Source organism: Erpetoichthys calabaricus, chromosome 17, assembly GCF_900747795.2.
Source record: "Erpetoichthys calabaricus chromosome 17, fErpCal1.3, whole genome shotgun sequence".
NCBI classification, from domain to species: Eukaryota; Metazoa; Chordata; class Cladistia; order Polypteriformes; family Polypteridae; genus Erpetoichthys; species Erpetoichthys calabaricus.
Window position 1 is genome coordinate 95,791,087 of NC_041410.2, and position 13,794 is coordinate 95,804,880.

At 40.9% G+C, this 13,794-nt stretch overlaps 1 protein-coding gene across 9 annotated transcripts in view; it reads right to left on the bottom strand.

Moving 5' to 3' along the window:
• The window catches only part of LOC114667985 (nuclear factor 1 X-type-like), a 283,643-nt gene that overhangs the window by 18,346 nt on the left and 251,503 nt on the right, over positions 1-13,794 (bottom strand). For 6 of the 9 annotated variants that reach the window (XM_028823550.2, XM_051920400.1, XM_028823551.2 and 3 more), the window contains 2 exons: positions 10,324-10,471; positions 9,036-9,127 (listed from right to left, as the gene is read on the bottom strand). The exons of 1 other annotated variant lie outside the window; for it this stretch is intronic. In XM_028823550.2, the coding sequence (XP_028679383.1) occupies positions 9,036-9,127; positions 10,324-10,471 (240 nt within the window). The remainder of the gene's footprint in view (positions 1-9,035; positions 9,128-10,323; positions 10,472-13,794) is intronic. 2 more of the 9 variants (XM_051920401.1, XM_028823554.2) reach the window with 1 other exon arrangement.

Below are 13,794 nucleotides of genomic sequence, written 5' to 3' on the forward strand. Positions count from 1 at the left end.
CTTCTTGGGAAAGATGCAACAAGTGCTTCACACCTGGATTTGGGGATCCTCTGCCATTCCTCCTTGCAGATCCTCTCCAGTTCTGTCAGGTTGGATGGTAAACGTTGGTGGACAGCCATTTTTAGGTCTCTCCAGAGATGCTCAATTGGGTTTAAGTCAGGGCTCTGGCTGGGCCATTCAAGAACAGTCACAGAGACAACCAGGCACTGCTCATCACTTGTCCAACACAGTCCCCACAGTGAAGCATGGCGGTGGCAGCATCATGCTGTGTGGGGTGTTTTTCAGCTGCATGGACAGGACGACTGGTTGCAATCGAGGGAACGATGAATGTGGCCAAGTACAGGGATATCCTGGACAAAAACCTTCTCCAGAGTGCTAAGGACCTCAGACTGGGCCGAAGGTTTACCTTCCAACAAGACAATGACCCTAAGCACACAGCTAAAATAACGAAGGAGTGGCTTCACAACAACTCTGTGACTGTTCTTGAATGGCCCAGCCAGAGCCCTGACTTAAACCCAATTGAGCATCTCTGGAGAGACCTAAAAATGGCTGTCCACCAACGTTTACCATCCAACCTGACAGAACTGGAGAGGATCTGCAAGGAGGAATGGCAGAGGATCCCCAAATCCAGGTCTGAAAAACTTGTTGCATCTTTCCCAAGAAGACTCCTGGCTGTATTAGCTCAAAAGGGGGCTTCTACTAAATACTGAGCAAAGGGTCTGAATACTTAGGACCAGGTGATATTTCAGTTTTTCTTTTTTAATAAATCTGCAACAATTTCAAAAATTCTTTTTTTTGTCTGTCAATATGGGGTGCTGTGTGTACATTAACGAGGGAAAAAATTAATTTAAATGATTTTAGCAAATGGCTGCAATATGACAAAGAGTGGAAAATTGAAGGGGGTCTGAATACTTTCCGTACCCACTGTATATCTCTTGAGGAAATAGTGTTGCTTCGTGTGAATAAGGTGTTGGAGAAAAAAACATAACATGATCAATTATGTCTTTGACACCAATACCATAAGTGATCGTACATGAATGGTATAGCCTGTCAGGTCCAACACAGTGGAAGTATGAAGTACTTTATACATTGTTGAATATGCATAATAATATGAATGACATTTACTTTTGAGGATAGGCACAATATTCAATAACAGCACATGTGTTGCTTTTCAGGTTGGCAGTGTGGCTTCCCAAAAGGAAGAGTGGCACAGTAGTTAGTGTTTCTGCTTCAGACTGTCAGTTCACTGGGCCTGAATCCCAGCTTGGTCCCTTCCATCCTAAAATAATGAGAGTTTTTTCTCTGAATGTTCTGATTTTCCACCCACATCACTAGCACATGGCCAATACAAGCACAGATCCTGACTAATGCCGGACTCTACTCAAATAACTCGGGTGGCCCCGGGACCCTGACCTAGTTTGATAATTTAAGGATGGATTACTGAGGGTTGTGTGTATGTGAGTGTGCCGTGATGGTTGCACTCACTTCATGGCTGGTTACTGATTCAGATACAGATTCAATAAACAGATGTAGCTATGGAATGTAGCTTCCACTGTGGTTATGGCGTTGGGCTGAAAAGCACAATGTTGCCAGTTCTGTCCCTGCTACTTCTTCACTCTTTGACCTTAAGAGAACTCTTTATCCTCTCAGGGCGGTTGAAATACGAAAACTGTAACACCATGTAACATTACACTCTCAACTCTGCTTAATTCAATTCAGGGTGGATTGGGCCTGATTCAATCTTGGTAGCATCAAGTGCCAATCCAATGCATGGCCCACTCACTAGCACGCCCACATGCAGACAATTTAGAATCTTTAATTAACCTAACATGTATGCCTTTGGCAATGTGGGAGGAAGACTGTCTGCAGGAAAAAACAAGCACACACTAACAGAAAGTGTAAACTCCACACAGACAAGAAAATGAACACAGGATTAAAACCTAAGATGCTAGATCAATGATATCAGTGATAGCCACTGTGCCACCATGCCACCTAGTCTACTGCAGAATGGCAACGAGCATGTCAACTTTCTGCAACCCTGTATTAGAATAATTAGAAAACAAAAGCAATAACAATGTACTAGTATCCATTGTACAGAAAACTCACTGAAGAAATGATTAATGTTAAGTTTACATAAAAACAGTTTTGTCTGGTATGTTGCAACGAAAAGCTTCTGAACTGTCATTGAAAAGCTTAGGGTCATTTTTATTGCTCTCATAATTTTACATGATCATTAGTTCCTGTTGGTTTATGGCTATTGTTTTTTTCCCAGTGCTAATTACTATCTCTATTGTCCAACTCAAGACAAGATAAAATATCTATTTTGAAATGATACCTCAAACCAACTCACTCATATCTCGTATCTGACTTAGAAACATCTAGAATAAGTGCATAACTAAATAACAATAATTCATCTCTCCAAAGAAGGTATGCTGTGATAGGCTGCTTTCCATTGCAAGGTTATTTGCTGCCTTATGTCCTTAGCTACCACAATAGGCTCCAGAAGGATGGATGTATGAGAGTCTGGTACCTTGTCTCCTTGACAGACAGTACATGATGGTAAAGCCTTTGCATTCTCAGTATAGATCAGGGGTGTCCAACTCCAGGCCTGGAGGGCCGCAGTGGCTGCAGGTTTTCATTCTAACCCTTTTCCTAATCAGTGACCAGTTTTCACTGCTAATTAACTCCTTTTCTCTTCATTATACTATCCCTATTCTATTTTTAAGGATTTGGTCCTCTGAATTGATTCCTTTCTTCATTAAATGACAGCCAAACAGAAATGAAATGTGAAACGAGCCGACAGGTGAGCAGCTAAACTGGGATTTCAAACTCCAACCAATTTCACTCCACCCAGTCTCTTAATGAGAAGCCAATTCTTGCTGTTAATTAAACCGTTATTTAATTCCATGGCGTGTTGCTGCTCTCATTCTGCCATAGCAGACATTTCCAAAACTGTCGATTTTTCTATTTTTTTCTAAGGACACCGTCAAGGTGTTTTGCTGACCTGAGCAGATCAGCCTTACTGAGACCACCACCTTTCTTTATTTTCAGATATTGTGTGAATGGCACAGGTGAGCTGGTCATGTGGCGACTCGTTTTGTTTCTCATTATTGTTTGGCTACTAATTAAGGAAAAAGAGTCGCGTTAATTAAAACTAAGGCAAAAGAAGTGAATTAGCAGTCAGAATTGGTCACTAATGAAGAACATAGTTAGAATGAAAAATTGCTGCCACTGCGGCCCTCCAGGACTGGAGTTTGACACCTGTGGTATAGATAATCCATGGCATGGTTCTGGAAAAAAAAATTGAAGCTGGCTGCGGACTTTAATAGTCGCAGTATGACTGTCCACCACTAGAGAGCACACTGTCTCCAGAAATCTCTTAGGGAATTTTAAATAAAGTAAGGAATCTTTCCAAAGAGCAGCCTTTCAGATAAAGCGGGCACCATTAAATTGGGCGTGACTTAATCAGCCAGGACGTGAGCCTCAAGAGACCACAACAGACCACAAGCACCTACAGGACTTTGAAGGCAGGCTAGATGATGGCTGGACACTGATCAGATACTAATGATAAATGTTCAGAATGTACGTGTTTCTTGTTCGGAAGATTGATGTGTACTAGACTAGCTAACACCACCACTTAATGCTCTTAAAGACAGGAGTCTTGTCAGGAAAATGTCTTAGGTATCCCTGTGCATGTATTTAGGCTCTCAAGTTTATTCTGAACTCTGCTTCAGATACAAGCATGGATCACCTCCTCAATGCACTTCCTGCATATAAAACTGGGGGTCTTGTTTCTGTAACACAGAGTAGAACTAGGCTGTTTCAGGCCAAGTGTCTTTTCCTTTCTTTCACCCTTGGCTTCTTTAAAGCTCATACTGTATATGCTTGTCCTCTCACCTCCTTTTCTCTCCTCTCCTTCCCAGATTTTGTTTATTCTTTTTTTTAATCAGTGCAACTTTTAGCCAAAGTTAAATTGTGCACAAAAAGTTCTCTCCTCCCCCCTATCAGCAAAGAATGTGAGAGTTAAACATGCATGAGATGCGAGAAGCAGCCAAGGGACCACAGACCCCCAACCCCCTCCCCGTTTCATTCGCTCTGCTTCCTAATCCCGTTCGTGAATGATGAATGACTGGCCTTCTCCTCGTGAGCTCAGCACCATTGTCCCCCTCCCTGCCAGCCAAACTCCCAGCTCTAGCTTCAAGTTCAGCTGGTTGTTACATCATGTCTCGTTGCCGTAGGAAACCAGACAGCCTGGACGTGATGGGACCTGAAACTTTTCTCTCTCTCTCTCTCTTTCAGTAACTCCCTCCTCTCCCCTCACCCACCTTGTTCCCATAGTATCTCTTTCAGCCACTAGAGTGCTCTTTAGGCTAATCCAGAAAAATAACCTGCATGATATTCTTTAGAGGTGACAGCAAGCCTACCATTTTGCCATCTTGCACCTCTGTAGACCATCCCAATTATTTTTGGAATGAGGTCCTTATTACAGCCCTTAAGAGGTATGTGCTGTGTAAAGCACTCTAATGTTACTTACGCTGAGCAACCATTTAATTAGCTCCACCTGGTCCCCTTGAATCGCAGAATATGTCTGATGCATGGGTTCTACATGATGTAACTAGAGTGCCGCACTGCTTCTAATCAATTTGGATGTATCTACATTCCATGAATGCTGCAAATATAGTGTTAATGTATAGTTCCTGGAAGTAGTTTCACCATATCCCACAGATGCTCAATTTGGTTAAAATACAGTGATCCCTCACTATATCGCACTTCGCCTTTCGCGGCTTCACTCCATCGCGGATTTTATATGTAAGCATATTTAAATATATATCGCGGATTTTTTGCTGGTTCGCGGATTTCTGCGGACAATGGGTCTTTTAATTTCTGGTACATGCTTCCTCAGTTGGTTTGCCCAGTTGATTTCATACAAGGGACGCTATTGGCAGATGCCTGAGAAGCTACCCAAATTACTTTTCTCTCTCTCTTGCGCTGACTTTCTCTGATCCTGACATAGGGGGTGTGAGCAGGGGGGCTGTTCGCACACCTAGATGATACGGACGCTCGTCTAAAAATGCTGAAAGATTATCTTCACGTTGCTACCTTCTGTGTGCAGCTGCTTCCTGAAACGACATGCGGCACGGTGCTTCGCATACTTAAAAGCTCAAAGGGCACGTATTGATTTTTGACTGTTTGTTTTCCTCTCTCTCTCTCTCTCTGCTCCTGACAGAGGGGGTGTGAGCTGCCGCCTTCAACAGCTTTGTACCGGCGGTGCTTCGCATACTTAAAAGCCAAACAGCCCTATTGATTTGTTTGCTTTTCTCTCTCTCTGACATGATCTGCTCCTGATGCGCACTCCTTTGAAGAGGAAGATATGTTTGCATTCTTTTAATTGTGAGACGGAACTGTCATCTCTGTCTTGTCATGGAGCACAATTTAAACTTTTGAAAAAGAGACAAATGTTTGTTTGCAGTGTTTGAATAATGTTCCTGTCTCTCTACAACCTCCTGTGTTTCTGCGCAAATCTGTGACCCAAGCATGACAATATAAAAATAACCATATAAACATATGGTTTCTACTTCGCGGATTTTCTTATTTCGCGGGTGGCTCTGGAACGCAACCCCCGCGATCGAGGAGGGATTACTGTATGCTGAAAAAAAGAAGCAGATGTAGTCAAGTAATGTTATCGTCATGTTTTAGGAGTCATTTCTGCATGATCCTTGCATGTTAAAAGGGAATGATAGCCTACTGGAACTCGCCATCACCAGACAAATAAGTAATGGTTAGAACTCTTTCAGGGCTGATGTCGACTTTTGTCAAAAGGTGGAGCTGATGATAGTAATCAACTGTAAACGGTGACAAAACCAACCATTATGTTTTAGTTGGACTCTCGTTGCTCAAAGGAAAGTTAGCTTCATTGGTTTTGACTGAGATCTCCTGCGTTCCCATGAGTAGCAAGGCACAAACAACGGCAAAAATGGCACTGACATCTGGCGAGAGATCAAAGCGAACGTGTAAAGCAAAATACTCCGTGGACAATGTTTTGCCTATTCTCTCTGAATTGGACTATGACTTGTTGGACTCTGATTTTGATACAAGCGATCGAAAACAAATGTGAGGTTCCAGCTTCAGCTGACTGGTCCCCAGCTAATCACGGTGCTGAACAGGTTCAAGTAGCTGACACACCTACGGCACAGTTTGCCTGGGAGGACTGCCACTTAACAATGATAAGAGGTAGAAACTAGATTGCATTTAAACTGCAACCGTGACCGCTGCTGCTGCTCCAGCCACACAAGGACAGCCTGGCAGCAAGCCTGCCACACATTCTTGGCAAACTGGCAGCCACAGCATGCAGCAACAGATGTTTTATTTTGATTTCTATGTTAAACCATTGCTTTTCAGAAAACTATTTTTTGTAAAAAATATTCAGCCCTCAAAATAAAAGAGCAAACCTGATAATGAACAATATCCAGTTAAGGCGTATGATCAAAATATTATGCAGCCTTAAAAGATCATAGCATTGCATAACCAATGGGTCCTACGAACTTTGTGGAAAAAACAGAGCTGAGATTGATCAGACCAGGCAGTAGTCCTGTGTTGGTTTGTAGGTGTTCACTGAAACTGACGGAGGCAATGGAACTGGCTGGTGTTAGTGGTACTGATGCAGAGCAAAGCAGTGCGCTGTGTTCTCTCTTATAACATCACTAGCTTAGTCTGCAGGAGATTCTCTCTTTTTTGTGAATGGGTGTCATTTCTTGTTGTTTTCGGGTTTTGGTGATTTCTCTCAACTTTGTCTAGTTTTATTAAATTTATTTTTAATTACTGTTCAGATTATTTTGCATTATTTTGTTGATGACACTGATGTATTGCATTACGCTTTACATCTATAAATGCTTTTCAGTTGTGGCGGGCCACTGAGCCTACTTCAATTGATAACATGTCTGATGCCACATTTAAAGTTTCACACTTTATGTAAAAATAGTAAAAAGACTCTTTGCAAAAAGAACTAATAAAAGTTTGGTTGGGTTTGAGAATTACAGAATCGTGATCTAGCTCTCCCGACTAGTTACAAAAGGTTTGCCCAAAAGATCATCCCCTGCTAATCAAATAACAAATAAAGATACCAGTGACAAGTTCCTGGTCAAGAAGACATTCTTGCTGCTCACCATGTACATATATTACATTAGCATATCTTACAATTATTGCCTGCTGCTGACAGCCGTTTTTTTCAGCTGATGCTGACACTACAGTACATACCCAGATTAGAGCTAAAGCTTTTATTTTTAAACTAAAAGAAAGTAGTGGCAGGAAGAAGAAAATCAACATTATCCTTGGTGAAATCGGATTAGTGCATTTGGACTAAGTTGGGACTCTAGTAGTTACAATTTGATTTTGTGCTGTAGAAGATATTATTGAGATAGGTGGTTAGCTTGTCCGTGGTTAATTATGTCTAGAATTTATTTTCACATCGTACTGAGAATCGTCAGTTTAACCCAGCCACAGGGGATGCACAAACCAGTGTGTTTCTTCATGTCGGTCCCAAGCCCGGATAAATGGGGAGGGTTACGTCAGGAAGGGCATCCGGTGTAAAATTTTGCCAAATCAATATGCGGACAACAATACAAATTTCCATACCGGAATTGGTCGAGCCCAGGGTTATGCAGAGGACAGAAAGATATGGAAGAAGATGTTCCACTGTGGCAACCCCTAACAGGAGCAGAAGACTGAGAATCATCAGTTTACAAAGGGAAAAAGGAAGCCATGAGGGCTGACAAGGTAACTTTGTGGAAGTCTGAACAGGTAGAGCTGCATGATAATCATGGCAGTACCGCTTGGGCTAGGAGAGGTGCGAAACAAGCACTGGTCACCAATGAGCTACATGCTCCCTTGAGTCATTGCTGCATCTAGTTACCAATAATAATAATTCATTACATTTATATAGCGCTTTTCTCAATACTCAAAGCACTATCCACACAGGGAGGAACCGGGAAGCGAACCCACAATCTTCCACAGTCTCCTTACTGCAAAGCAGCAGCACTACCACTGCGCCACCTGTGAGGACAAAGTCTCTAGGTAATAGGGATGGGGGCTGGAGACTTTGGGGATATGGAAATATATGGTCATGTTATTTACAGATTAAAAAGACTGAAGGAATTAATTGACATTTCAGATAGAATGGTTCTCTCTGATCACAGCGGAGTGCCCTCCACCCCACCAAACACCTTACCATTTCATTTGCATATGTACCCTGTTACGTTTCTCCAAAGCAACTTACATCATCAGCAAATGGTGGAATTATTTTCTTTTTTGAATATCTGGACCACAAGTAGGTGGTATGACTTATTCCGAGCAAATACAAAGGCAGTGGTTGGGATTATACATGTAACCTTTTACTTTAAAATCCAGCACTTTACACTTTAGAGTTTAAAATACTTGGATAACTATTTGAACACCACTCTTCAAAGGAATAATGTATTTAGCAGTGGCATTTTTGAATTTCTACACTGTCCCACTAAGCTAAACTGTATTATTATTTAAGAGCAAGTTGGTCCAAATTCATATTAAAATATTATTTGATGGATATCCCATCCAACATCACTGCCAAACTATTAAAATATATGAAACAAAGTTGTTTGTTATGTTTTTATCCAAAAGGGAGGAGAGGGTTTATTTCTAATATCTAATACTTAGTACACAACTTCCTTACATTTGTGCTCTAAACCCTATGATCCTATTTGTTGTGAAATGTGCAAAAGATAATTGAAACTAACTGGCTGTTTAATTCTTGATATACAACACACACCCTAGTATTCAACTTCAACTGTTAAATATATCTAATGTACAGGGCCTCGTTCTTCACATTTATTCCCTTTAAAAATGCAAACAGGTATATCTCTGAACATTTTTCCAATACCCATGAACAGATGATTGATTCCAGCTGATAAGAAGACAGATGGATAGATTTTTTAAAATATACCAGCAGAAACAGCGATAAAAGTGGCAACAATGAAAAAGAAAAGAAAGAAATTCTCAAGTACCTGTGCTTGCTGAGGGATGTTTAGAAAGTTGTTGTCCCGTGATCCGATGCTGACAAACCGGTTTGCAGCGGAGGAGGCTGGCGCTGAGTATGCTGAGGAGAAGGAGGGGGACATGGCGCAGGGTGTTAGTGCAGTGATACATGAGCCTCACATCACGGTGTTCATCCCTTGTTAAAAGAAGCACAAGCACTTTTTCTGCCCCCCCCTGCAGGCCCCTTATACCAAAACTGCACCTCTAATTCTAGCTGTGTGGCTGCCCCATTTCAAGTATCCAATACGGCTTTCCTTACGGGTCAGGCTGACATTTTAGAACTTTGATTAACCTTGGACTCCTCACTTCTCCAGCCTGGTGGGGGGGGGCACCCACATTCAAGGCGATCATTCCCTGTAGCCATGCACAAACACTTTCAAACACAGCATCAACTGTACATGCAGTCACAGGTCACATAAGGTTACAGAGAGTTCAGCTCTAGGGCAGTTTTGTCCAGTGGACTCCATAGGCGGGTTTAAACTAAAGTAAAGTGTTCAGTGGGTGAGAGGAGTAAAAGAAAAGGGGCGACAGGATTGTGTTCTTTAAGTATTATCCATTATTTACAAGACACCTTTATCCAAGGCGACTTACAAAATTACTTTTTTTTTATTAATATGCATTACAGAGATTTGATTCATACAGAACAGGAAAACCAAATGTACAAGTACTTTAGGAGGGGGTGTGTGTGATGAATCCCAGCTCCGTCCAGTGCCCGTCCAAAATCGAGAAAAGTTTGAAAAGTTGTTTTGCACAAATTTAGACGGCAGCAACGGTGCCAAATGTTGCCAATCTGAGGCCCAGCTGACCCCCCCCTTCCCCCACAAGTTTACTACACTGGCGCTTTCCCTTTAATCATAAAAATGGAAAGGCGACAGGAACAGTAGGGATGGCCTTTGGAGTCCACGCCATACTACAAAACTGCCCTAAATTTGAAAAGAGCCCCCAAAGAGGATGGATTGACGGAAAAAACAAAAAAAAATAAAAAATAAAAAATAAAACAAAACAAAAAAAAAACCTAATGGTGGCTCCATGAGTTTGAGCCCCTAATGGCTGCTGACAATCAATATCAGCTGGCCGGACTACTTATATGCTGAGAAAATTGAGCCAGTAGGAATAAAAATTTGGGGGCCCAGGAGAAGGAGTTTCTAGATTTTTTTTTTCTTTTTTCGGTTGAATCCATCCCCACAACAGAGAGCGCTGACTAGATTGGGGTAAAGGAACAGGTGACGGAGGGAGGGTTTTAGTGGTGTCACTTACACGGTGATGTCGGCGAGCAGAGTCCGCCATCAGGGGGTGTACAGCTGGGTTTAGAGTCGGGCATTGGGAGGGGCACTGGACGGGCCACTGGAGGAGGTGGTGGCAACAAGAAGGAACCTGGAACTTTGCCCTGGCCATTCCCGTTTGGCTGCGGACAACACAAACAGGGTGAGGCATTGAAAGTGGCAGCTCCAGAAATGAAGAAAGGAAGGAAAATATATATAAAAAAAACACAAACAAAAAAAAAAAACTACTGCCACCCTCTTCCTCTCATTTGATTCTTGGACAATGTGAAATGATTTACAGTCCTACTTCGAGACACCAGCTCGACCGTCATGTTTGGAAGACCAATTTGATCATTTAGCTTTATAAGCAGCATTCTGGTGGAGTGGATTGTGAAAGGCACTACCAAAAACAAGAACGGACTGATTGACCAACAATGTATTGTAGCACAATGAAAGAAAAAGGCTTTAGGATCTGGATGGTTGGTGATACTTTACAGGTAACAAGTCCTAATGCTTAGGACTGTAGACCATATAAATCTCTATAGCATTTTTGGATTCATACATTTATGGAGCTTGCTTAATCCTATATCGGGTAGAGGAGTAGCTGGAGCCTAAACCAGCAGCACTGGCCATAAGACAAGCACTCATTCTTTCACTTTAGTGCTTATTCATGCATACGCCCTTCACTGACTCTAAATGGGCCATGTTCAAGTTGCCACTTAACCCAACACACATTTTTGGGATGTGGTAACGTTTGGACAAACACCCATGCAGACAAGACGTGTACTGTATGTACAAACTCCACACAAAGAATTCAAACCCACTGTCCTCAAGCTGGAAGGCTGCCATGCTAACCACCGTGCCACCATAAGAAAAGAAGAACATAAATAATATATTTTTATTATTTTTAATGGTTTTTGTTTCTTTGAGTTTACTTTGGTGGTTAAACATTATTTATTACTGCTTTTTTGTAAATGTAACCATTTAGTTAATTTTGCTTTGAAATGTGGATTGTAAATCACTCTATTAATGTATTAAATGTGGTGCTGTAAAACTAAATATTAATTAAGTTGATTAACACATGCAAATAAGAATTTCACTGAACTTTGCAGCCATGACAATAATACCCCTATAAATTGTAATTGATGATGGATTTTAAGAACACTAGGCGATTACACTGGCTATGAGGAACTATATAATATATAATTATAATTATAATTCCATCCGGAGGGGTAAACGTTAACATTTAACATTATACAAAGTTATTGTCTGTTTTTCACCTGCATTATTATCATTCTTTAATTTAATATTATTTATTGTATCAATATGCTGCTGCTGAAGAATGTGAATTTCCCATTGGGATTAATAAAGTATCTATCTATCTATCTATCTATCTATCTATCTATCTATATAAAACATTGATTAACTATGCAAATTGCTTTATAAAGCACTTTGAACTAGCACTCAAAGAAATGTCATATACTGTAAGTGATTATACTTTGATTATACCAATATTTTGTACAGCACTTTGTGTAAGGATTCATACTGAGAAATTCTTTTCTTTTCTAACCCTGCTTATTCCGTTCCGAGGTTAAGGGGAGCAATAACTTATCCCAGCAGTATTTGAGTTCAAGGCAGATACAAACTCTAGAAGACACCAGCCTATCTCATGGCACACTCAATGAGACACTCACACTCCCTCATACTGGGTCAGTTTATTCTTGTCAATTAAACTCACTTACCTATCTTTTGGATAAGAGAAGAAACCACAGAAGCCATCTCAACAGAGAGAGAGACCATGCAAACACCACACAAATGGTAAACTTACGGGCTAGGATTTAAAGCCAGTCTTTTGATGTTCAGAGGTAGAATTGCTAACCAATCCATTACTGAAATAATAATTGACTAACTATTGACACTAAAAGATGTATACAATATTTTTTGTTAATACTCTAAATGGTGCTAGATAAAACAATACTTTGTGGCAACGTGATTGTGTAGCACTTGAAAGGCGGGACATTTAAATAGAGAAGTTCAATGTAAAACAAATAGCATTTAATTGTTTATGCTAAGAGATTTCAGTTTTGAGACTGTGTATTCCAACTGTGTTAATATATTTTAAACACATTTTGTACTAATTTCACTACTAAAACAGTTGCATAAAATAAATATTAATTGAGTTACAGTGATCCCTCGCTATATCGCGCTTCGCCTTTCGCGGCTTCACTCCATCGCAGATTTTATATGTAAGCATATTTAAATATATATCGCGGATTTTTTGCTGGTTCGCGGATTTCTGCGGACAATGGGTCTTTTAATTTCTGGTACATGCTTCCTCAGTTGACTTGCCCAGTTGATTTCATACAAGGGACGCTATTGGCAGATGGCTGAGAAGAAACCCAACTTACTTTTCTCTCTCTCTCTTGCGCTGACTTTCTCTGATCCTGACGTAGAGGAATTGAGCAGGGGGGCTGTTCGCACACCTAGACGATACGGACGCTCGTCTAAAAATGCTGAAAGATTATCTTCACGTTGCTACCTTCTGTGCAGCTGCTTCCTGAAGCGACATGCTGCATGGTGCTTCGCATACTTAAAAGCTCGAAGGGCACGTATTGATTTTTGACTGTTTGTTTTTCTCTGTCTCTCTCTTTGTCTGCTCCTGACAGAGGGGGTGTGAGCTGCCGCCTTCAACAGCTTTGTGCCGCGGTGCTTCGCATACTTAAAAGCCAAACAGCCCTATTGATTTGTTTGCTAGAGATTGTTTTCTCTATCTATGTGACATTCTGTGCTCCTGACACGCACTCCTTTGAAGAGGAAGATATGTTTGCATTCTTTTAATTGTGAGGCGGAACTGTCATCTCTGTCTTGACATGGAGCACAGTTTAAACTTTTGAAAAAGAAAGAAATGTTTGTTTGCAGTGTTTGAATAACGTTCCTGTCTCTCTACAACCTCCTGTGTTTCTGCGCAAATCTGTGACCCAAGCATGACAATATAAAAATAACCATATAAACATATGGTTTCTACTTCGCGGATTTTCTTATTTCGCGGGTGGCTCTGGAACGCAACCCCCGCGATGGAGGAGGGATTACTGTATTATGCTTATTATTTTGTAAAGCACCATCTAATAGAACTCACACTGAGAGGAGCATATAAAATAAAGACTGAATAACTTAGTTAATGGTTTTGTAAAGCACATTTCTGACAAAAAAATGTAAAAATATGATGAAGATCAAAACCTTCCCATCACATATACTCAGGATAACATGTGCTTGAAGATCTCTAGGATGTATCAGATCTGAAAGACTGGCAAACGGCAAGCTGTCATGTTTACCATTAGGTGCAGAAAGAGATCCTGGATCTCTCGTGCTGTTTTTTAGCGAAACAGGAAAGTTTTAGGCCTATAGAGGAACAGGCCACTTTAGTTTAAAGGAGAAAATGAAAGGAATGTAGAAATAAGAAAGTGAG